The sequence below is a fragment of the Mercenaria mercenaria genome, chromosome 6, assembly GCF_021730395.1.
Source record: "Mercenaria mercenaria strain notata chromosome 6, MADL_Memer_1, whole genome shotgun sequence".
NCBI classification, from domain to species: domain Eukaryota; kingdom Metazoa; phylum Mollusca; class Bivalvia; order Venerida; family Veneridae; genus Mercenaria; species Mercenaria mercenaria.
In genome coordinates, this window is record NC_069366.1 from 82,935,001 (window position 1) to 82,962,195 (window position 27,195).

Sequence of the window (27,195 nt, forward strand, 5' to 3'; positions counted from 1 at the left end):
CGTATCATCGTAACTTTTTACCACTTAATTACAATACTAAAACCAGTACACAGCCACTAAATCTACCGCATGTCAACCTACGTGTGTTTCTTTTACATTTTTAATGTGAAATACAATGTCCTTTGATGAGAAAAAAGTATACGTCTAATGACAACGATTTTATGCTCGTGCTTCGGGTAATTATTCAACAGCCATTTAAATTTAAATCATGCAAAAATGGATAAAGTCATGTTCAAAGATGCGTACAGTTAAATGGGCTTAGACTAAGGAGTTACAAGTGTGCATGTGGTATGCATAGTTTGACAATTTAGGTACGTTTAGTTCCTGATACCCATATAGAATTATATAAGGACCTGCTCAACCTGAAAGGTCTCGATTCAAATTTCATCGAAAAAGTTACACTCTGGGTGCATTTGAGAGTTTGGAGAAAGTGTAAACTATAGTTAACTAAAATGAAAAGATACCATAGAGGTTAAAGCCAAGTATTCAACAGAGTGCATTTTGTAGTTTGAGTGTCAGAGTATAGTAAAATCTTTTAACATTCATATTAGTGTCGAGCACCAGGTTTCAAGGTTATAAAAGTTGAGTTTGGAGACTAGTCTTAAAATACAACTTTTCTATTGGTCAGTCCTAGAATTGAGCTCAGGATGAACCAATCATTGTGTGAGTTTTGAGACTGGTTTCAAAACTTGACAGACTGATTCTGATCTGATGCATATGATCATATTGTTTAGTTCTATGTGGCTTGTAAATGATTTCAATGGTGTACTGAATGATTATGATATAGTCAAATAATTTTATGTCTTCAATAATTTGTTGTTGGTATGTTTTTACACTTTTCAATCGTTCAATGAAACTTTTTCCATTATAGCATTTTAGGAACTTTTTTTGAATTAATGATACACGCCTTTAAGTTTGTTTTAAAGATATTTTTATAATTTTGAATATGGATATTATTTAATATCTGTAAATTATCATTATATGTCTTGAATATGGCTTTTATTTTGGATAGATATCATTGTCTTGAATATGGATTTTACTTGATGTCTGTAGGGTAATTCTATGCCTTGAATATTTACTTTGTGTCTTGAAAAGTCCTTGAATTCGATGCTTGCCTGTGAAGCTCCCAAAACGTATAAAAACTGTAAGAAATACCTAAATTATGGAGAAAATTGCATGTACTTTCACACAGAATTAAGATTTCATGATGTGGTTTTGACAAAAATAGTCTTCGAAAAGCGAAAAAAAAAGTCCTTGAAAAGAATATGAATTACCATGTTTAGATATTTCTGTGATTGATTGTTTTGTCTGTAATATATTGCCATGTTTTTGAATAAGGATTTTACTTTGTGTAGCTGTTCATTTCAGTCTTATTTCAAAAAAAATTCACACATTTATATATTTTTTAAAGGAAATATAAGTGTGTGAGTTCATAGGTTGCTATGTATCGTAATCATTTAAACTCTTAGCCCTCCTACCCAACTTCAAACGTGGGCTTAGCCCAGTCACTTATTTAGTTTAATCCATTTACCTTTCCCAAGTTTTTGAACCTATTATAAAACATACACTTGCCGATCAACCGGGATTTTTTCAGGATTTTTCTTAATCCGGTTGTTAATATTTGCATTAGAGTAATTTATCTAAGATTTAGATTTAAAAACAGCTTTTGAGTGTCAAGTTTAAAGTTGTGTCTTTTATGTAATGAGTCAAAATTATTTTTACCTGTTAACTTGTGCACTAAAATATTGCTATATTGCATTTAACCATTGTCCATATTGTGAAGAGTTGTCAGTAGTCATGTGTCTGTCTTGTTCGTTTTCTGCCAAATTTGGTAGATATTCAGCATTTGGAGAATTTGTGACAAATTTTGCGATAACAGACAACTGATTAACAGACATACAGATACAGACTGACGTTGTAGACACAAATAAATAACTTGCCCTCACTATGCTGGTTTCAGTCACCATGGTCATCTTTCATGGGAGTAGCAAAGTTAAGTCTGTATACGCAAGTGATAGCTATTCTTGAGGTATTATACTAGTACCAGGATTTCGAGGTCACGTGTTTATACAACAAGTGCCAGTATACATGCTTATGAAAAGTGAACACATAGCCTTATATCTGCTCAGAGACAATTTTAAAGGATTACATAGAAGGTGGATCAACATGTTTTTATATGTTTTCTAGGTCAATTATTGATTAACATTGTTAGTGGTGTCTACACAAAAGCATATTTCCTATAAATGTAAAGAACACTTGTTTTAATTATATCAACACCATGTAAAATTCTCAGATCTCTATCTGGCTTATATCAGAGACAACTGTTTGGTACAAAATGTGACATAATTATATTTAAATGTTAGTCTCGAAAAATCTAGGGCACTACTAGAATTTATTTTGTTGCAGTAACAGGTTTTGCTCTGTAAAGTTAACATGCTAACATGCAAGTCTCTAATTCCAACATTATGGTATTTGAAACTATGACTTACCATACGTCTTCGTGATAGTGAAGCAACACAGTGTCATATTTTTATAGCTCCGTTTTGGAAAAATGGACATGTGTTATGTCATGGCACGTGCATCTAGATCAGTCTGTCCTTTCATAATATTTCTTTTCTTGAGCATAACTTAATAACCATTTAAGGTATTGTCTTTTAACTAAGCATATACGTAGGTGACAATGAGTAAATGTGCAAAATGCATGATGATGAACTGGGTCAAATGTCTTGGTCATAGCAATATCAAATCTCGGTCATATTTCATGTCTGTAACTAATAACTATTCACGGGTATAATACTATTTATTTCAAACTTAGCATATAGGTAAATGGCAATGAGATGATGTGCATAGTAAATGAACTAGGACATTAGGTCAAGGTCACCATTTGATCTCAGATGTCACATGATCTGTCATCATTTTTTGTGTCTGGAGTAATTAACTTAAAAACCATTCAATGTATCGACTTGAAACTTGTAATATAGGTAGATGGTTATGAGACAATATGCAGAGAGCCAAATCCACATTGCTTCCCCTCCAACTCCGACAAAAAAAACCCATCCCCACACAAAAAAAGTACAAGTTATTAATTAATGCTTAGTATCACTTCATTCCAAGCTGACGCCCCTCACCAAACCTGCCCAGCACCTTACAATCATGCCAAACCCTTTCCTCTAATTTAGTTTCCTCTTTGCATATATCAGCGCTTCTTGATAATTACAAGTGTAATTAACATTTGATGTTAACATCATTTCATAAGTATAGAATATGTTGATCGAATTTATTCGTGTATAATAGGAAAAGAAAGAAGAAACTTAAATCTAAAGTATGTTACATTAGTGTCTTTCCATTTCGAATTAAAAAACTTGCTTGATGGTTGGTAGAGCCTCACATTTTATTATTTAATTCAGTTAACTTGTTTCATAAATTCAATATGAAAAAACACTTGTGTAAGATCTTATATTGATACTTTTAAGTTTATAAATTCTGAAATCCTTATTTTACAAAGTGTTCAGATAATTTCATTTTTATTGAAAATCTATGAAAAAGTAGTTTTTAGGATTCTGTGTAGTTCTTTATTCGTAAGCGTATTCAGTCGCATTCATAATATGACAACTCTAACAATGTTATATACCCCACCCAGATAGTAATCTCATAATCTTGACAGTGTCTGGGGAGTTGAAAATCTGAATTACAGTGTGTCACCTTTTTTTTGTTACATTGAATTGTGAAATTTTAAAATTGCTTTGGAATAGATGCATTCTTTTACATTATAGATTAGTAATAAGCATTCGTTTTTTTTCTAAATTTACAATTTCGCTCTTCCTGGCCCGAATAAAATTTAATAGTAAAAGATAATAACTTTATTTATTCAGACTTGTTCATTCTCAATTGTGAAAATGGTCGCTATTCTTTGATATATTTGTCTCGAAAGGTGTGACAAGGCGCTCGTTTTATACTCTTTATTGCATTCAAATTACCCATATTGTCAAAATATTGCACTATAAACAGGTTGTGTCACCCAATTTGTTGATAAATTTACATTATTTTTTCATTTTTGAGACATATTAAACTTAGTACGAAGTTACTTGATATTATTCAAGTTTCTGATAAAGAACGATCTGAATTTACCTCCTTTTGTGAAGAATACATTTTGATGTTGTTGTTTTCCCCTTTGATGTTTATTTGTTTTGTTATATATTATTCACTTAATATTGTTAAAAAGAAATTTCCTTATCTTAGAGGCGTTTACTGAATCATAAAACTATATATTTCATTATTAAATTTTGATTGTTGCTAGATGTCTCATATAAAATTCACAGCATGACCCGGAAAACGCTTCGCACCAGCTTCTCCATTAAATTCTTCAAAATGTTCTTTTTGGTATCAAAGAAGACGGGCTTATCAAGCTTATGATGAACACAGTGTTATTGGTTGGTACAGGTAATTAGATAAAATAATCAAGTTTGGACATTTTTTTTTCAGTGTTGAAGAAATTTAAAATAATTACGCAGAGATGTGAAAAAGTGATCAACTGTTATTGTTTGCACAGTCACCTATCATTTATGATTTATTATGGAGATATATTATCAGCAATCAAAATATCATCTGTTGATGTGCAACATTGTAATTAACGTAATAACGCATCTATCATGTTTATTTGATGGTTAAAATTCAAATCATTATTTGCATGTCTGGAATTTCTTTTTTAAAGTTCTAATTATTCATCAATACCTCGAAAATTGTTAATGAATTATCTTCATTTTCGAAATTGAATATGTCCATCACGTCTTGTGTCAGTGACACTTATTTTGCATCATCTTGTAGGTATTGGCTAGCCTGCAACGTGATATATGATGCTAAGAAATTTTGCACTGTGATATAAAAAAAAAACCTGTTTCATTAACAAATGATGTGGTAGCAATATTTAAGGATATTTTCCACTTTTTACCACATTCTTAGCCTAACAAATCTGACATATGTTAGACTATAACAGAAAATAAATACAAAATTTGAAATTTTTCTTACCTTGCGGCAATTAATTATCTGATATGCCTCCATTTAAGGCAGCTTTGGTTCAGACTTGCATGGTATAAACAGAGAATTATTTAAATAAATGACATTGTAACAGAAATGATATAGTCATAAATGTCGTGGCACTTGTAATCAAAAGTGTAAATGAGGTTATACTTCTAAATCTGACTGAAATAATTGCTATTTCACTATCGGATCAGAAAAAAAATAATTGTGGAACCCCATTTTACTTTACTAATGGCTACTTTACTAATATCTACAGCCTTATGAGAAAAATGAAAAACCAACCCATATTTACAGCCCGTTTGCTGTCAGGACAGAATTCGACTGTTTTGATATCAGAACAGAAAATGACCCATATTTATACAGCCTATTTTGATGTCAGACCAGAAATTGACCAATATTTACAGCTTTTTTGCCAGTTTTGCAGTCAGAAAGGAGAAATTGACCAATATTTACATCCTAGTTTGCTTTCAGTACAGAAATTGACTTCTACTTAAAACCTATGTTGCATGTTTTGCTGTCATGACCGAACTTAACCCGTATACAATTTTTTTCTGTGACCATTGCAGAAACTGACCCATATTTACAAATTTTTTCTGCGGCCATTGCAGAAATTGACCCATATTTACAGCTTTAGTACTTCCAAAGTTATCTTAGAATACTGTTATTAGAAATGCATAGTATCATTGGTCAATCAGATATTCATAAAAGACTTGAATTGATTGACCAGTTCCTGTTTGTTTGAAACTATTCTCACTTATTTTTGAACGCACTGTATTAACTATTACTATAATGGCCTATATATTTACAGCCTGTTTTACTATCAAAAACTATAATGGCCTATATTATTACAGACTATTTCTCAAGCAGATATAAATTTCACCTGCCATTATGATGCTATCAGTAATAAAATATAGGAAAAATGATTTGCAACATGCAGGGGAGGCCTTAAAGACACCTGTATATCAATGAAGAAAATTGCATCTGCAGATGAGATATAAAGTTTGTACTTTTCTATGATTTTAAATTTAGACCCGCAGAAAAAAATAGTGTTGTCAGTCCCTGTAATAATAAAAAGTTTTCACAATCTGTTACTTGGGTTCATGGTTGGAAAACTGAGTTTGAAGACCAGTCTCAAAACTCTAGCATCTGATTGGCTGTTTCTGAAAACACATTTGAAATTGACCAATGGCAAGTTTTTATTCTTAGACTGGTTTCCAAACTCATTTTTATAGCCGCAGCAGCTGATATAGTAGTTTAGTAATTCAGTTTAAATTAGGAATCTATTAGAAATGGACATTGTCATAACTAGGGCTGAAATAAATCTTTTTGACTCAAAGGATAATTCTTTAAGAAGGAGGCAGATAAGAAGCCATCTTTACACCAAAACCATTTTTTCGAAGGATAAATTTTTATGAAGAAGTTATTGCAAGGTGATAGAATACTGAAATTAAATTGAAGATCAGTCTCAGAGTGCAAGATTGCCATTGGCTGATTTTGAAATTGCGCTCGGTATATAATGACCAGTCATATTGTGGTATTTGGAGTTTTATTGCCTCTGGTCTTGAAATTGCAAGTCTGTCGAAAGTTTCATTAATTTTACTGTATGACAAATGATGAAATTCTTATGGATTAAACTTTGTTAAAGAAATACTGCAAAAAAAGATTATATAATGTAGCTAAATACAGCCGCAGCCATTACATGAAAAACAAATATACCTGACCTGATTCATCTGAAAGAAACTGGAATTACCTTAGTCTAACATTAATATTTACAGTAACACTGTTTGCTTATAGACTATTTAATAAGACACAGTTAAGACCACAATTAATATTATATCCATATATAAACTTAAGTAATATTAAGTAAATAATGGATAGATGTAGGCTAGGTGTCAGCAAGGTCAAAAACCTCAGAAAATTTGTGGAAAAAAAGCATGTCTGCTGAAATTTGCAAAAAAAAATATTGTTTGCTACAATAGCAAAAAAAAATGTCTTATGCTTTCCATTTTTATCCCATTTAATTTCGGACTGCTGATATCAGCATTTCTTCAATAATCAAAGGATTATTTCTAAATTACCTTTTTAATTGTCATTTTGTTGCAATATGAGACTATGAATATAAAAACCATAAATAAATTAAGTCCACATTGAAAGCACATGCATGATGATACAGTATATTTTATACCTTTCCCATGCCATCTTTGACAACAGAAAATGAACTGCCAACACATTATTAATTACAGATTAAACTAATTTTTGTTCTCTTTAAATCATAAAAATCAAGATATGATGGATGAGTTACCTTGTAATTTTAGACTCTTCGGGTTCCTTATAACATAATGAGGGTCGTTCACAAATGTTCGAGTTCCTGATGACATAAAGAGGGTTGCATACTCACAAACCTTTTAGTTCCTTGTAATATAATGAGGACCTTTTAACATAAAGATATTTTGTTAACCTTATAATATATTAATGGTTATTTGCAAGGTTTTGAGTTCCTTAAAACATAATTAGGGTTGTTCACAAGATCTTGGGTTCCTTGTAATGTACCAAGGGTTGTTCATAAGCTTTTGAGCTCCTTATAACAATAATGTGGTTTGTTAACAAGCTCTTGAGTTAATTATAACATAATGAGGGTTGTACACAAACCTTTGAGTTCCTTACAACATAATGAGCAAAATGAGAGTTGTTCACAAGCTCTTGAGGTGTCATTTAATACAGGGATTTTGATTCTCTAATTACAATAGTTGTCCTTGTAGAGATGTCATTTAATACATCTGATAACAGTACATGTCATTATAGAAAAGTGTCATTTAATACAGTGGCAGTGTCATTTAAAACAGGGGTTTTGATTCTCTAACAACAATTATACTACCAAGATCTCTGATTAAATATTTTGCACTATATTAACTTGCAATGGTTGCTGAAAGGGACATTAAATGCAGGTTCACCTATACTTTGTAAGACGTGGACTGACTTCAGGGTAGATCATTTTATGATGTGATTTTATGATTTATTTTTGTGGGGGTAGTGTTTCACTTTGTTACTGCTGTTGTTGTCAGTGTGTCTGTTTCTTAATGAATGGGTCGTTACTTCTCCAATTTCGTCTACATCTTTTACATATAAAATTGTCAACGTTCTAGGTGAAGAAAGAATACTTTTGTTCTCCGTTGACACCGTTATGACTTAAATCCAAGTCATCCTGTGACGGAGCAAGTTTTATATGAAGTATCGATGAGTGCTTCCCCTGGTCGTGTAAAAAGATGACTCCCTCTTGGTGCATCTGCCAAAATTTATTATGTGAACATGATTTATTTCAATCATTATTCAAAGTTTTGTTGTCTTGTGTTTTTTGTTTACATCTATTTAAAATTGTAATGAAATTTAAAACCTTGAACTACATTAAATTAACACTGTGTCATTTCTAGGCATATAATTTATAAGTATGACAGATCGTTTTCGATTTTGACAGTCATTAAATGATGTTGAGGTTTTAGATTCAAGTATTTTGAAGGGATTGTAAGTCAAAGGGGTTTAATTTATAGTAATTTGAGGGGATAGTAAGCCAAAGGGGTATGATACATAAGTATTTAGAGGGGATAGTAAGCCAAAGGGGTATGATACATAAGTATTTAGAGGGGGTTGTAAGTCAAAGGGATTTGATTTATAGTATTTTGAGGGCATAGTAAACCAAAGGTATATGTTCTAAGGTGTTTTGAGGGGACTGTAAGTCAAAAGGATTTGATTAATGATATTTAAGGGGATTGTAAGCCAAAGGGGTTTGATCTACATAATTTTTAGGGGATTGTAAGCCCAAGGCATTCGATCTACAGAATTTTTAGGTGATTGTAAGCCAAAGGGATTTGATATACGGTATTTTTAGCGGATTGTAAGCCAAATAGATTTGATCTGGAACTATTATCTTTTAATACCATTAATGAAGAATTGTGATGGATATTCTGAATGCAAAAAATAGTATTGGCCTTGACATTGACCATGACTGTCCTATGATCTGATGCAATGGTGACTAGATCACCTCTACATTTAGAATAAAAAAGCTTTTTCAAGTGGAGTGTAATATAGTTGCCAGAACCCCAACATAGAAGTTATAGGGCATTTTTTTGCATATATATTTTCTATGGCTCTCAGGACTTTTAAACAGAAAAAACGTATCACTGATCCTGTTCAGACACAAACATGTGTCACCCTGAGTCCATAAGAAAAAAGAGAGAAGTAGAATATATTCACAGAAAGGCAATTGTTTTTCTAATTTTCTTCTGTGATTTTCACTTTACATTTTCAGAAAAGTTTAACCCTTACCCTGCTAAATTTCTATAATGAACTTGTCCATCTTTCAATTTGGACAGTACCGTTAACTGTTAAAAGGGGTGTTTACCGAAAATATACTAATTGAATGGTGAAAAGTGCAGACCATGATCAGACTGCACAGATCACTTGCTGCCAGCAGGCTAAGGGTTAATCTATAAAATTGTAATTTTCAGAGCTTCACATAGATAAAGGCTAGTTGGAAGATAAAAGTATATTTTAGTATAGTGATTGGATTTAATATGACAGTACTATAATCTAATCAGTGATACATCTTTGCTGTTGTAATGATTTCTTTTCCTGATTTTACATTGATAGTTTATCTTTAATACATTCATTTTCAGAATGAAATATGAATAGTTCAACTAGTATTTGTGTAGGCAGAGGAAATTGTACATTTGTAAATGCTAATCAGAAACAATATGACTTGCAAGGTAAAAAAAAAAACTGGCAGAAAAAACATAAAGATGGAAATCAAATAAAGTGGCAGTTACTGGTGTAAAAGAATTTTGAGGCAATCAGCCAGTTCTTATATTTTAGTTTTTTTAGCTCACCTGAGTACAAAGTGCTCATGGTGAGGTATTGTGATCATGCTGTGTCCATCGTCCGTCCGTCAAGTCGTCCGTCATCAACAGTTGTGTTTAAATGACATATCCTCCAAAACCACTGAATTGATTTTGATGAAACTTGGCCTGGATGTTCCTTGAATGGTTCTCTTCCAATTTTGTTCAAATGGTTCCGCTTGGTTGCACAATAGCCCGCCAGAGCTAAAAATAGAAAAATCGTCAAACGACATCTCCTCCTGAACCAATGGTCCGATATTGAAATAATTTTACACAAATGGTCCTTGTGTGACCCTCTTACAAGATTGTTCAAATTATTTTTATTCGCCAAAAAATATGGCTGCCAGAGGGCATGGCCACTTTTTACTATATGTATATAGTGGAAACTTTAAAAATCTTCTTGTGTGAAACTGCTGGCCGGATTTTTTAAATAATTTTGCACAAATGGTCCTTGTGTGTCACCCTCTACCAATATTGTTCAAATTATTTTGATTCGTTAAAAATCATGGCCGCCAGAGGGTGGTCTTTACAAACAGGTTTGACTTTAATATATATATATATATATACCCTCTGGCGGCCATGATATATATATATCAGCACTAGGATCTCTTGATAGTACTTAAGACTGATATTTTTCATGTCATGCTATTCATGAATTTTAGCAGTTAGAAATAAAACCATTGTTATTGTTATCATTAATTAATCTAGTATCTACAGTGAATTTGTGACTTTTAGAGTAATTTACAGAAAATGCTTGACTTCAAAAAATCTTTTTCCTACGAATAGACTTGTTTAAATAATGCTTTGGTTTCTTTCTTTGCAGGTTTTATCTGTTTCTGGTATATCTGGACACAATCATCACAATAGCAACCATAACCATAGCAACCAGGGTCATCATAATAGAAACCAAAGCCATAGCAACCATAAACATAGTCATAGCAACCATGAAAAATCAACACATTCGACAACAACTTCGGAAGGTATTCTTTTTCAAATAATACAGTCAAAGTGATGTAATTATCAAATTTCCATCAGGTTAGATCTGATCAAATCCAAGCTGGATATTGGTAATTTCCAACTAAGGCATATGTTTTTCATGATGATTGGCTGAGGTCTAAGGTCGTTTGTCCTCCATCTTGTGTGGGGAACTTGCAGAGAATAGATTAATATTTACCAGGTAGAGTGTCCAGGAACATAATTCAACTGAATGCTAAAATATTGTTGAAAAAGTCATTTAATCAAATCAAATAATTATTTCCAGATCTTTATAGTAGGGATATAGGGGTAGCATATATAGTCCTGGCATCAAAAGTTGAAATCCCACTTGCAGCAGAGCTTGAAAATTTGAATTTCCACCACATTTTCTGGTTGAAATCCTTGGGAGGCTGACATGAGACAAATGTCTTAAAACAGGTATTAGTGTCAGGGTCTTGTTACTGCTGCTATATCAAATTTTCGATCACCATTCAATGAAATAATGCCTTGTATGAGAGCTTAAAGTATGCAATAAAATACTAGCCGTGCTTATTCTTGCATTTTTAATTGTTTATAATTATAAGAAAAGATGTATTAAATGTTACCAAACCAATGAGTAATTATAATGTCTTAATAAAGAACTTGTATGTTGATTAAACTTTTCATTAGTAAATTAATCTAAAGGGGCCGAACAATGCATTCCGTTTTATTGTTATTTTTTTTCAATCACCACATGCCAGGGTTGAAATTACATCACATTTTTGGGTATTGGTATATATTAATTATATTTTAATGTGAAGTTTCATTATTTTTAATGTTACTTATATAAACTGCAGGTGGTGCAGAACTGAATAAAATATGTAGCGGGCCTGTAATGAAATATACCCCATCCTTGCGAAACAAATCATTATTGAAAAGAGGCAGTTAATCTCGTGTTCAAATGTGAAAAGACGCATTAAATTTAATTTATGAATTCTGTTAATATGCTTTATGAAGTTTATTACTAATGACCATCGCTGACGTCTTAGATTTCAGTTGGCGGTAATTCATACGCTAGCTTGCCATCCACGACGATTAGCGACACTTCATCTTTGAGAAATTGTATGCATTTCTTTATTTCATATTTCTTATCGCACCTGTGGTCAATCCGATATATTATAATTACGCTTTTATGTAAATATTTGAAGAAAAAAAACCACATTAGTCACAGATACAGTTTTGTGACTTAAGCGAAAAATTTGATTAATTGAAATTTATCTCACAGTGGGAGTATAATGCAGGCGCACCAACGATGATGGTGTATGCAACTGTTGTAGATAAAGCATGTATTTTTACAATAATGTGAAATCAGCATAGATTTAGCTGATTGATAAAGAATTAATTAGGTGTGCATTTGGCTTCTGTAAAAATGCAATGTTAAGAAAGGCCTTACAGTTTAGAAAAACTGCACGTTTCCTTTTGTATGTACTGGAGTTCGTGATTTCATTTCCCAATCCTTTCTTCTGTGTATGAAATGCATTACAGTGCAGATATTTGTGTGCATTTTATTTGCTGTGGATGATGCAGATATTATATTCTACAAATAACTGGCATTGAAACTTGCACTCTAGCCATTTTTATGTTGGCCTCTTGCAGTAGAAGGCTTCCTAATAATTAAAGGTTAATCTCAGCTTTTGCCTGGAACAATATCAGAAATTGGCATGTCAATTGATGTAGTATGTGTGAAATGCTGACTTCAGCATTTTTTATACCTAGCCACAAGCACTGGTCTGACAGCACAAAATAGGTGTTCATTGTAGAGTAAAACAAGTTAGGATACTGAGTGTTTTACCAACCTTCCCATATGAGCACAGTATGTAGAAGCACAATTAAGACAGTGCAGCAAGAGGCTTCAAGTCTGATTCCCAGGTGAAATAAGTATTCTTAAGACACTATTAGGCCTTGTTCACCTTCCAACTTTGGTTCAAGTGGGGAAGTTATCAGCTACTTACAGACTGGTACAGAACCCAGGAGCACTGACTAGATTACCTCATGGCCATGCCGTAACTGAAATACTGTTCAAAGAACAACATTTAACTTCAGTCAAATAAGTAAATTAAAATTTTAATGTTTTCGTTGAATACTGGTAAAAACTTAACTGTCACGTTTAAATTACTTTGATACACAAAACTAAACCATCCTTGAACAAAAAACGATTTTATAGTTCATTAATTTGTGAGACAAAATTATATTTTTCATATGACTCATATTGCATGTTTACTTAAAGTATAAGGAAATTTACATAATGTAATTTTTCATGAGAATTTAGTTGTTCATGCATTTAGACATCAATGAGACATGAAATGCAAAATAATTGTGCAATTTTCACATTACATTTCAAGCATTTATTTGATTTACTTTGCTTGCAATGAGTCACCCTTGAGCACTGTGTCCCAGGGAACCAGTCAAAACACTCAAGAATCTGATTGGCTCTTTCTGGACAGAGTCTAGAAATTGACCAATGGGGAGGTTGCATTCAGAGACTGGTCCCCAGCCCCCACTTATGAGGTTCACAGTCCGGACAGCTAGCTGATAGAAGAACTATAATTTTCAGAAGATCTAACATGATTAATAATGTTAAGGATTCCGCCTTTGCATTTGTGCAGTCTGATCATGATCTGCACTGTTCGCCATTCAGTCAGTATACTTTTGGTCAGCACCCCTTTCAGCAGTTAATATTACTGTCCAGATTGAAAGATGGGCCAGTCCATTTCAGAAATTTAGCAGGGTATTAAAGGGTTAAACCATAAAATCAGATAAATAGACAATATTGTTTTCCTCCCAGACAACCATGCACAAATCATCCTGCATCACATCTATTGTCTTTAATATTTTGCAACAAATAATTTATGGCTAACCGTTGGTGATAGTGTTTCTGTACACATCTGTTTTGGTGTGTATAATAAGATACAAGCAAAATCAAATGCCAAATTGTGTAATCAGCTCTAAATATTTCATGCTTAGGGTGAAGGTAATATTTTCTAATGTCAACCTGTCTGGTCAATTTATAAGAAGACTTTTCTAGAGGTGAAGATCATATTTTTTCATGTCATTTGTTAAAATAATTCGTTAAGTAATTAAGGTTTCTTAAATCATTAAATCTAAATTTGTTGATAAAACTTTCAAATAAAGTTCAAGCTCCTGAAAAATTGATTGAGAACAATAAAGAAAATACAAGGAAATTCAGACAGAGTTTAAATTTTTTAAACACGTTTGCATATCTTAATTTTGCAGCACACTTTACTTTACTTAAAAAGTGTTGAAGGCCTTTAAATGTTTGGCTTCATTTCACAATGATTTGATCATCAAGCATTTTTTGCACGGAAGATGAAATTTATTGTCACACATACCTAAAGTCACATTGGCAGCAGATATATTACTGATTTTTTTACCCTCAAATGAAGTTAATTGTACTTGTAACTTGAAGGTTAATTAACATTTTGATTAATCTATTAATGTCGCTGTCATAATTAACATTATGTTTTGATTTATCTGAATCATAATCAAAACATCAATTATTTTGCACCTTTCGTTCAGTAAGGGATTTGATGAAAAAAGATATATAAAACATTATGTCAAAAGGAACCATGCAGCCTTTATTCTCTTATCGATGAGTTCAGACGGAGGTCTGATATATGGTAACAATATATTTTCTTGTTTTTGTTTTAAATTAGGAATGGCTTAACCTTTTACACCTCTTGTTAAAGTACGACATTAAGTATTTTCCCTACTGGTGGACAACGGTGGGACTATAGGAGCCTCTGTTTGTCTGCAATCTGGATCCTGCAATTGCCTGTAAAAGTTTTAAGTAGATTTAGAAACTTGTTCTTCTAGAGGGAAATATGTAAATATATGATTATGAAATCTTGTAGTCAAGGAAGGTCACTATGAGGTCAAGTAAAATTGATTCGCTCCAACTGTTATATAAATTAATGCATTAACTGATTTCTTTTGCTACACGCAATAGTTCCCCTGATTGGACAGTGTTCAACACATATCTATGATTGTCGGTTGAAGTAAGGTTCATGTTTAGGTCAAGTAAAATTTTTTTACACTCAATAAATCTATGCATTGAAAGGAATTTTTCATATACACAGACAATGTTCCAATGACAGACTATGTCGTTGCTTGCAAGACTTGTTAGGTCAGGTCACTATTGAATTAAGTAAAATGTTTTTTCTTGTATAAATCTTGAAGTATTTTTAGTCCTACACTGTTACCAACACAAGCAAACAAAGTTGTCCTGTTAAAGGAACATCTTGTTTCCATCATAGTGCACTGTTTATTATTTGTAAGACACTGTTAAGAAACAGAATGGATGATTTACAGACATTTTTACGTTGCAAAAATTTGAAATATGAATCCTTTACATTAGAGAGTTGTGATTGCGTCATATTCTTGTTATAAGTTTTATTTTTAGTTACAATTTTTAGCCTTAAAAAGCAGTATCTAAGGCCATTCGTTAACCTTCTGATGTAGTATTTGTCAACAATCATAAGCTGACCTGTAGCAAAAATACGAGTCATCTAGTCTTTATCGCAATAGACCTTGATTGTCTGTTTAATTCCAAAATGGCTATTGTGTAGGTGGGAAAATACATATCCTTTTCATTCATACATACTTTGGTTGAAATTTAAATTCAAAATTTTTAATAAGAACTTGAAATGTTGTTACTCAAAGTGTTTGTTGATGTCAGTATCAAGTAAACAATAAGCTTTAGAATTCTGCTTCAGTTGTGTAAAAATTAGATTTTTGTTTGCATTTCAGCAAATCATTGGGTAGGGACCAGATATCTAAACCAAAGATATGGTGATATCAATGCGCTCGCTCAGAGAAGGCGATAGGTTGCTTGGTTGTTTTAATTAGTGCATGGCTAATGTTTCCTGTTGTTAAATAACGATATTGAAATCAATTTCTTTTCCCCTATCTGGGGGGAACAACAGGAGGGATGATATTAGGCAAATACCCTCAGATTGCTGCAAATTGATGTGGACATTATATAAATATAGTAGCTTGAAAGCTTAGATCAATAAAAACTTTGGTTATGCTTTTTAGTACGGGACAAATGTAAATTTAGCATGCCTATGTCGTATGTCCCTTGTCATCAAAATGGACATGTTCACTATCGCAAGGCCAATGTAAAAAATTGGTCATAATTGTTACCTATAATAATTGCGATTCGATATTGGTCTTTGGAATGAAAATACATAGGTACAGGTGATCAAAGAAAGCTTGTTGTCGGTTAGAAGGTCAATGGCCATGTTTAGGTCACAGTACAAATTGTTTCACTCAATAACTTCTACATGCATTGAAGGAATTTTTCATTACTACACAGAAATGTTCCCAATGATCAGACTATGTGTTGCGCACATGACCCTTGGTTGACGGTCAAGGTCACTATTGAAATATAAGTAAAAATTGTTTTTATTTCTTAGCTACTAAATCCCTTGAAGTATTTTTAGTCCTAACACTGTTGCCAACAACCACAAAGGACAAACACAAAGTTGTCCACCAGTAAGGGACTTCTGTATTGCCACTGCAATACTCGGTCACTTGTTTTATTATTTGTAAGACTACTGTTTAAAGAAAACAGAATGGAATGATTTACAAGACATATTTTACAGGTTGCAATAAAATTTGAAAATATGAAAATCCTTCACAATATGAGAGTTGTGTGTTGCGTCATACTTCTTACTTATAGAAGTTTTTAGTTACAAAGTTTTAGCCTAAAAGAGCAGTAATCTACAGGCCATTACAGTTAACCTTTCTGATGTATGTATTTGTAAACAAATAGCTTTACTTAGTGAAAAATACGAGTGAAACTAAGTCCTTTAAATCCAGCAAAGACCCTTGATGTCAGGTTAAATTCCCAAAATGGCTATTGATGTAAGGTGGGAAAAATACCCATAATCCTTTTCATTCAATACACTTACTGTGGTTGAAATTTAAATGTCAAAAATTCTTTATAAATAAGAATTTAAATAGTTGTTACTCAAAAGTGTTTGTCTGATGTCAGTATCAAAGTAAGCACAAAATATAGGCCTTTACGAATTTCCTTCCAAAGTGTGTGTAAAAATTTAGATTTTTTTGTTTGCCATTTTCCAGCAAACATTGGTATATTGGGCCAGTATCGGGTAAGCCAATATGATATTGGTCTGATATTCAACCTGCCCGCTCAGCTCAGTAGAGAGAGCACAGATCTAAATGGATCGCTTGGTTGTGAGTTTGATCCTTGTGCGAGGCAAATGTTCTCTGTGATGGTTTAATAAAAGATATTGTGTCTAAAATCAATTGTCTTTCACCTCTGATTCATGTGGGGAAGTCGGCAGTTACTTGCAGAGATCAGGTTTGTATAGAATTCAGGACCACAACATCTACCCACTATCAGATTCTGCCAGAAATGATGTAGGACATTATATAGGACATTATTACGTCAGCTTTGAAAAGCTGATATATGACCAATATTGAAAACTTTATGGGTCTGATATGCCTGCTGAGATTTTTAGCTCACCTGAGCACAAAATGCTCAAGGTGAGCTTTTGTGATCGCCCTGTGTCCGTCGTCCGTCCGTCATCATCAACAATTTGACTGTTTACACTCTAGAGGTCGCAATTTTGGCCCAATCTTAAAGAAACTTGGTCAGAATGTTACCCTCAATAAAATCTTGGACGAGTTCGATATTGGGTCATCTGGGATTAAAAACTAGGTCACCAGGTCAGATCAAAGGAAAAGCTTGTTAACACTCTAGAGGTCACAATTTTGGCCCAATCTTCATGAAACTTAGTCAGAATGTTACCCTCAATAAAATCTTGGACGAGTTTGATATTGGATCAACCGGGGTCAGAAACTAGGTCACCAGCTCAAGTCAAAGGAAAAGCTTGTTAACACTCTAGAGGTGACAATTTTAGCCCAATATTAATGAAACTTGGTCAGAATGTTACTCTCAATAAAATCTTGGATGATTTTGATATTGGGTCATCTGGGGTCAAAAACTAGGTCACCAGGTCAAATAAAAGGAAAAGCTAGTTAACACTCTAGATGCCACATTTAGGACCATATCTTAATGAAACTTGGTTAGAATGTTAATCTTGATGATATATAGGTCAGTTTCAAATCTAGGTCAGATGGAGTCAAAAACTAGGTCACCAGATCAAATAAATGGAAAGGCTTGTTAACACTCTAGAGGCCATATTTATGATTTTATCTTCATGAAACTTAGTCAGAATATTAATCTTGATGATATTTAGGTCAAGTTCGAATCTGGGTCTTATGAGATCAAAAACTAGGTCACCATGTCAAATCAAAGGAAAAGCTTGTTAACACTATAGAGGTGACAATTTTGGCCCAATCTTAATGAAACTTGGTCAGAATGTACCCTCAATAAAATCTTGGACGAGTTCGATATTGGGTCATCTGGGGTCAAAAACTAGGTCACCAGGTCAAATCAAAGGAAAAGCTTGTTAACACTGTAGAGGCCACATTTATGACTGTATCTTCATGAAACTTGGTCAGAATTTTAATCTTGATGATCTCAAGGTCCAGTTTGAATCCGGGTCATGTAGGGTCAAAAACTAGGTCACCAGGTCAAATCAAAGAAAAAGCTGGTTAACACTCTAGATGCCACATTTATGACCATATCTTAATGAAATTTGGTCAGAATGTTAATCTTGATGATTCCTAGGTCAGGTGAGCGATACAGGGCCTTCATGGCCCTCTTGTTTAAAAAGTATTTCGTAGTTTTAGGGTCACTTTAAAGTTATCTAAGATCTGTACCAGTACCAGTACAAAAAAGTGTTCTCCACAAGTTGTAGTCAGTTTCCCCACATGAATCGAGAGGTGGAGGACAAACATTTCAGACATTTGACATAAACCCAGTACAACAAACAAATTAGTGGTGTACAAGAAATGAAAAATAAATTTGTAAATTTTCATTTATTGTTATTTTTCAACCATACAAATTAATTTTTCAAATCACCTTTAAATTCTTTTATGTAATGAGAAATATAGTAAGTTCTTTTAATGTGAATTTTTTATGGACTTGAATATTTATGAATTTTTAATTGGTTATTTTTGAACAGGTGTATTAATTAAGGACCTAATTGCCTGATCGTTAAAGAGGAATTGAATTGATAAATAGTGATTGAAACCTATATGAAATTATTGATCTAAAGATTGATTAAAATGTTACTGAGTGTAACATAATTTGTTTCTTGCAATATGATTTTGGTATTAAGGCCAAGTGCAGTAAATAGATAGGTTTTTTTCTGATCATGAATTTTCTCAACAGTGTTTAAGCTGTGCAAGGTTTTCTGGTTCTTTTCCTTCTCCCTAAACATTAGATAAAGACTGAACTTCAGTATTTAATTGTTTAATAGGTATGCCTCTTGATTTATTACAGTTTTTGCCCCCCCCATCCCTCTCCATATTTTTTAGGGAATATGGACAACATCTGAACAGACCCTGCTCAGTTTGTTTAGGGGTAGGGGTGGGTTGGTGGAGAAAAGAAGGAACCTGTAGATTTGCCCTTGTACATTTGTTTTTTTGTCTCTTATATCTCTAAAAGCATTTTGTACAATATTGTCAGGAAACTTAGTAGGAATGTTATTCAGCATATGAAATAGTTCAAAGACTTACGAAACTAAACTTTTTTTTTCCTTAGCCTTCAGAATTATTTATTTTGGATTTCACTCAATATGACCAGACTTACAGCCCTTGATTCAGGCAAAAATATGCAAAAAGGGTCAAAATATTTACATTAGTATCTCACATGTATTTTCATAAGGTTTCAACTCAGAGTATTGAAACTTTACACAAATGTTACTCAGTATTTGAAATAATTCAAAAAAGAAAGAAAGAAACATTTCTTTAGATTTCTTAGCCTGAACAGGGACTGTTAATATTTATTAAGTTTTAATGAATGTCATTTTGATGAAGAAGGTGTTTCTTTTTTCAGTGACTTGGCAAAACTTTTATGTGCAAAATCAGTTATTTAAAAAATAGAAATAATTTCAATTACGCAGATTTTATCGAATTTATTGCAGCTTTCAAACTGATTTATGTTTAGATAATTAGCACTCAAGTATTCAAAGTGAGAAATAAAAAAAAATAAAATCAATTAAGTGTTGATTGATACTGTATCTTACATTAACAGTTTTTCAAAGACTGTGACTTTGCACAATATTTGAAGTGTTAATATCCATAATGACTGTTTCTATTTATAGTCATAATGCATTTCTTTTGATAAAACTCCGTTCAAAATTCATTATTTAAGTAAGTAGACCCGTGATGGCAGTAAGAAATTTCTGAGGCGATTATTCTTGTATGAAATTTTGACATTTTGCGGACAGTAATCTAGCTCATAACATCTGGCTTTCAGTTCATAGCAGAGAATATCGAAATCGGATAATGCCGATAATCGCAAACTGGGAAAATTTGATTGGACTGAAATTTCCAGTGTGTCTAACTTTTGATAAATGATGTTAATTATGCCCCCATCACACTCAGATGAAGACTAAACTGCGTCCCCAAAACTTTGATGAACGCGGCGGGGACTGGTCAGACTAGAAAACTGTGCAGTTCTCAAGTTCATACTACGCCCCTACAGTGTCTCTGCCAGGTTCTCACTGCATCTTACATGTTCCCACTAATTTCTTACCATGCACATCTTCACGCGCGCACCACATCCAATGCGTTCCTACTAAGTTCTTAATACGACCAGTCAGATTGCACCTTGTGCTTACCACACACTCATCACGTTCTCACTGCGTTCATCAGCTTTTTATAAATACTGCGCCATGCACCGCGTCATAATGGCCAAAGTGTAGTCTTCTTTCAGCAGAAATTAAAGCCAGCGATGCATCCAGCAAGTTCTATGTTGTCTTCTATTTCTTCTCCTTCTTTGCCTTCTCACAAAGACAAATGCATCAGGTAAAGCCTTTTGTCCTTGTAGCAGAGTGCATGAGTTGCTGAAGAAGTTTATTTTGATTATGTGCATTCATATCCATTGCTGATTGAAAATGAAGTGATGGGGGAATTGGATCCAGTATTTATACTTGGTTCTCAGAACCTGATATAGATGCGTTGAGGACCTATTGCAAACGTGCCATAGACGTGTTAAGCACCGAAAGAACGTATTAACAACCTAATGCTGTCTTCTACAATGTGGCACGGACGTACCATGGTCATGGCACAAGCGTTGAGGGGTCGTAGTGAGAACTCCATTGACTTTGCAAGAACGCAGTGACAACCCAGTGACAACGCAATGAGAACATCTTGCAATCTGTCCCGCCCGCATCACGCTTGTACTACGTCAATTAAGTTCCTATTAATTAAGTTTTAGTTACGTCATTACTAAGTCAAAGCGATTGTAACTGCATCCTTATTAAGTTCTTACTGCGTCCTGATTCCACCATGTCCTCACTGCGTTTGCTTTGAACATGGCCAAAGTTCCACAGCGTCCTCCACGTCCATGGAGACCATATGAGGACGCAGTGGGAACGTGGCTGAGTGTGATGGGGGTATTACCAAAAATCAGTTAGTCCATTTAAAATCAGTTTTACTCTAGGAGCTATGAATTGACCAGTAGAAGTTATAAAATGCATGTCAGTAATATTCGTTTAAGCATGAATGAAATTACATTGGGCATATATATGCATAGACCTGTATTATCAGGCAAGAAAAACATTCATTTTTACAGTGTGTCATCGTCTATATTTATGTTAAATTTGATGTGAAACTGTACAATTTAAGTATTTTAGCGACTTAAATTACCCTTGTGTTTTATAGGACCTAATCACTGTGCACTTGTCATGTCCGTAAATCTTGAATAAAATGAGGTATAATCAACTACCGCAGTTCTTTTAAGAGGCATGCCGCTAAATTTATGTAATATTTTCTTCGAAATTTCAGAATTTCATTATTGTAAAAAAAGGTCAAAACACAAAATGATTTAGTGAAATGTAGGTGGTTTTTAATCTATGAAAATACAGTTTAGTTTGTGAAACATCTCGAAAATGTAAAATAACGATTTGTATTAGAAGCTTTGAGCAAAAACTAAGTTGAAATAGTCAAATAAAGGTTTAGTAGTTTAACAAAAACGTCAGTTACCTTAATTGACAGAAAAGCATAGAACAATTTTCTGTATAATTAGATTTATTTGTTTGAGGGATTTGGGATAGGTAGCAAGTTGTAAATGACTCGTGTTAAAAAAACAAACGAAAAAAAAAACCAACAAAATTTCAGTATATAATTTTATATATTTCGATAAGTGTAATGTTCAGAAAATTTAACCAAATTGAGACACACACATCTATAAAACACTTGTACTTCTTAATGTTTACAATTTCATTCACTTTATTATTTTGTGGGCAAACCTGGGTGCAACCTGTCTGAATTCTGTTATTTCTTTAGAAGGTTACACCTTGACCTTGCAGATATTACAGCTAGGAAATGGTTTTGAACTAAGTGTCCTTGAAGTGTGCATGCAAAAATTACAGACATTATAAACGATTTAATTAACCTTTAAAACTTTCTGCCATGAAGCTCAAATGTATCAGTGTAATGGATATGTGCTGGATTTTATTGCGTTTTAAGTTTAATATGTAATATATGGACTTTCATACCTTTACCATATCTAAAGTCTAGTTGCAATCCCCTACATTGTAGAATTATGTTAAATGAGAATTGAAGATTATTTAACATTTTTCTGTACTTAGTACACAGCCAGATATTCAGACAAAGTCCCAAGAAGAAATCGTATTGGACGATTTTGAAGTCATTTCAACACATCTGATTCATGAGGGGAAGTTGCCAGTTAATAGCAGCAAAATCCAGGGAACGTTCCATAAGTTAACCGAGTGCAAATAAAATTCTGTTAGAAATTGCATTAAAACTGACAAAGATCATTTAGAAAGCAAAAAGGTTCGTATATAGGTCAAGATAAAGTCATTTAGAGCACATTAAAGTAATTTTGACACAGTGTAAAAGCAAGGTTTCAGCTTAGAAGTTAGTGTCATCTGTACATGTTACAGCAGTAATATTTCAATTATTTACTCATTATTTGGTATATTACAGTGTTTATGATCAACCCATATCTTCGAGCCCACCCAAAGTGCGGCCAATAAAAAGTTCAAATCAGAGGTATGAACGTCCTAAATTGACTTAAAGCGGTTTTCGGTCTTTTCATGAATGGCAAATAAATGACATATATGTATGACGAACTGAATTTAATTGCGAACAAGAAAAAGGAAAATTTTACAAACAGAACTTAAAATTGTATGAAATGAATTTAAAGGGTTTTCTCATTATACTTATGGAAGTTTTGCTTCAGTGACAGTTTAAGGCAAATTTGATATGACTGGGTTATGTAAAAATAACTCTTCATAATTTATTCCTTTTTACTTTAAACGAAAGCAAATTTAAGCTGTGAAGGATGAAATAATTATCCTATATGCAACTCGGCTTTTTTGAAAAGAAAAATTGTTTAATTTCAGTAGAATAGGTAATATTCATAATCATTTCATTTTTGCTAATATTTACACACAGTGTGGCACATAACTATAGTTTAAAGTAGAATGTGAATACAGCCTGCATTTTATACAAAATCGTAACTAGTTACGAGTTGCAAAATGTTTCAAAGGTTAATGTTGCTGTTTGCCAAGGTAGAAAGAGATAGAACATTCTAAATTCATTGTTTTTCATTAACTAAAGAGTTGCTTATAAATTTATTTATCTATTTTGTTGGGTTTAACGTTGCACTGACACAATTATAGGTCATATGGCGACTTTCCAGCTTTGATGATGGAGGAAGACCCCAGGTGCCCCTCCGTGCATTGTTTCATCACAAGCAGGCACCTGGGTAGATCCACCGACCTTCCGTAAGCCAGCTGGATGGCTTCCTCACATGAAGAATTCAACACCCCGAGTGAGACTCAAACCGACATAGATGAGGGACAAGTGATTTGAAGTCAGCGACCTTAACCAATCGGCCATGGAGGCCCCTAGTTGCTTATAAAGGTGGCGGAATGAAATATTATTCCAGTATCAAATTCGTTTTTACACTTTCCTGGACTTGTCTGATTCGTTAATTGAAAAATTAAACGAGACTTACCTAGTAAGGTGAAGTTTAGTTGTAATTTCATCCAACACAAACTCCCTAAGGGGTCACACAGAGAGATGACGCAGCCAGCAGCAGGAACTCATCAGTCTTTAGAGTAGCAGTGAAGATGTTAACGTGTAAACGACACATCTTCACCTTTGGTATGTTTTATGAAGAATCATAGATGTGGGATGGGTTGGGAGGGTGTGTGACCCCTTAGGGAGTTTGTGTTGGATGAAATTACAACTAAACTTCACCTTACTAGGTAAGTCTCGTTTAATTTTTCAATTTCATCCAACACATAACTCCCTAATGGGGCCTCACAGAGACTTTAGAGATGGTTCTTCATAATAATAAATTCCGAATCAAATAATAACTACACAATGAATTTGTAATCATTTATAATCAAACCTGATGGTATGTTAATGCACAGAACTAATGTCTCTCTGATATATAACTACATGTAGTACACCTGTAGGAAATAAGTCTATTGTCCTAGAATTGCATCTTGGACAGAAAACTCTGTCTGCTCAATTGGCTTGTTATAATACCGTCCAAACACCTTTGCATTAGACCAACCTGCCGTACTGATAATAGTCTGCAGTGGTACGCCTCGCAACTTTGCACAAGATGTTGATGCTGATCGGGTGCTATGAGGCCCGAACGAATTGTCTATTCCAGCTTTAAGCATTACCTGTTTCACCCAACGAGAAACCGTGCTTTTGGACACAGGTCCAAAGGGCTTTATTGTTGCAATCAACAGTTTTTTATCAGACCTTAGAGTTTCAGTTCTTTGTAGATATTCACCCAATGTACTGACAATACATAAGTTAGTGTCCTGCGTATATGCCTTGAATTGCATTGGAGCGAGGTGTGTGCCCGGTTTAGACTGTTTAAGCAGATGATTTGGCAGGATGGTAATCTTATCATGTGATATCTTGATATCATTTACTTCAATTAAATGTAGAGTTTGGCATCTCTGTGCCGACAATAAAAGAAAAAGCATACATAATTTACATGTTAAATGCAGTAGAGTTGAAACATCCATTGACTTTAGATATTGTAAAACATTGCTGACATCCCATGTAGCGGTATATTTTGGCAAGGCTGGACGGTTTACAAAGACTCCCTTCATGAACCTTGTGATCTCCTCAAAGCTATTGATATCTATGTTGCTACAAATCTTGAGGAAACTACTAATTGCTGATCTGGCTAGACCAAGTGACCTGTACTGCAGCCCATCAGCATATAAACCTGATAAAAACTCTAAAATATGGTTAACATGGGGTTGCAGTGGGTTTATGTTAGATCCACAAAATTTAATCCATTTTTTGAGATATGTGTCATACTGCCTTTTGGTACTGTCCCTCCAGGATTGGAGTATGAGTTTGCGCGCCATTTTTGGGACACCCCTTCTGCGAAGGATCGTCCTGATACATGAAAAACTCCTAATTTGAGTTTTTTGAGAGGGTGTATTCTGTCTGGCTTGTGTGGAAGGAACAGAATCCTCTGTGGATTTGGGAGCCGAATAGGTTGATCCATGATGATGCGCAACAGATTGGGCCACCAACATTGCGTTGGCCATATTGGCGCCACAAGAACTGCTTCCGCCTCGTCCTCCTCTATTTTTTGCAGAATTCGTGGGATGAGACTGAAAGGAGGAAAAATATAGTACAAGTGATCTGTCCAGGTTAATGCAAAAGCATCAATGGCTAGTGCGTTTGGGTCAGGCTTTCGTGAAACATATTGCGGTGTTTTGTGATTTAACCTAGAAGCAAACAAATCTATTGAAATGCCCGGAAACCTAATTTCAATTGATTGAAAAATTTTAGGTTTCAGCGCCCATTCCAGGTCATCATTAACTGTTCGCGATTGTTCATCTGCCTCAGAATTTTGTTCGCCTGGCACGTGTGCCGCAGAAATGTGAATATTTCGTGCTATGCACCAAAACCAAATGTCTCTAGCTAAAGCATTCAATTCATGCTTTTTCCCCCCTAGGCAATTCACGTAGGAGCAAGTAGTGGTATTGTCTGTAAATACTCTGACATGTTTGTCTGAAATATCTTTACAGAAGGTCAGGACTGTAAATTGAAAAGCTTTCAGCTCTAAAATGTTTATGTGTAAGGACTGCTCCACAATAGACCACTCTCCGCCAGTACGGACATTGTCATTTTTGTTATACGCCCCCCATCCAAGTTTCGAAGCATCAGAATAAAGGACAAGTTTGGGTGGACCTTGTGACACTTTCTTATAGCAGAGGGGGAGGTTGGAAATCCACCATTCTAAAGAGCTATGAAGAGAATGTGGAATAGTAAAGAAGCTGTCATAATTCCCTTTGTGTTTCCCTTTATAATAACGTCAAAAGACAGAAAAAATTTACTTGTTTACAAAATGTATTATATGCTACTGATACCTGGAAGTTGTAGATCAAGATTATAATAAAAGCTGTTTGTGTATTTATTTCGAATTTTTGTACCATTTTTTTGTGTTCCTCTGTCTCAAATCCTGTGTAGGAAGACATCCATCCATTGATTGAGGAGAGATAATGTTTAAAAGGGAACAGAGATCCTATTGTCATCTTGTAAGTAATTCTAGAAATATCTCTCCTTCAATCTTAAACTGTCAATGATTTAAGACCGAATTTAGACATTTTCATTTAAGCGATACTTTTTTAATGTTTACAGGATTAATGTATAACTGGGATAATACCTGATGACTAACAAGGATGTGAAGACTCTTTTCTCAAATGATAGCTTAAATAACGAGTTATTCCAAACAAGGAATATATTATTTTTTTATAGGATGGTAGTTACGCAGTTGAAAAAGCCATTTTTTTTTCAGTTAATATGACACAATTCGGCACAAAGTTCAGATTAGTGCGTATATCTATGGTGTTTTATTTGGGTCAAAAATCTATTTTGCATTCAGACTTTGAAAATATGTTGGGCTGTTACAATAATACACACGCTTAAATATACTTCAGCATTCAAACGCAAATATTATGAAGTCTACAGTACATATAGATGTACATAATATGCATGTACCTTTAAATTGATGCAATTTATAGGCTTAAAAAAGTGTGTGTGTACATATTTATGGTTGCATGTATAATTTGATTTGTGCACATACTTTTTTGAAAGAAGCAAAGAAGACTTTTGA

General features: G+C 33.7%; 1 protein-coding gene across 2 annotated transcripts in view; it reads left to right on the forward strand.

Moving 5' to 3' along the window:
* Nucleotides 1–27,195, forward strand: part of LOC123548381 (A disintegrin and metalloproteinase with thrombospondin motifs 18-like) — a 156,186-nt gene that overhangs the window by 45,757 nt on the left and 83,234 nt on the right. For both annotated transcript variants that reach the window (XM_045335586.2, XM_045335587.2), the window contains exon 2: nucleotides 10,750–10,906. In XM_045335586.2, coding sequence (XP_045191521.2) covers nucleotides 10,750–10,906 — 157 coding nt within the window. The remainder of the gene's footprint in view (nucleotides 1–10,749; nucleotides 10,907–27,195) is intronic.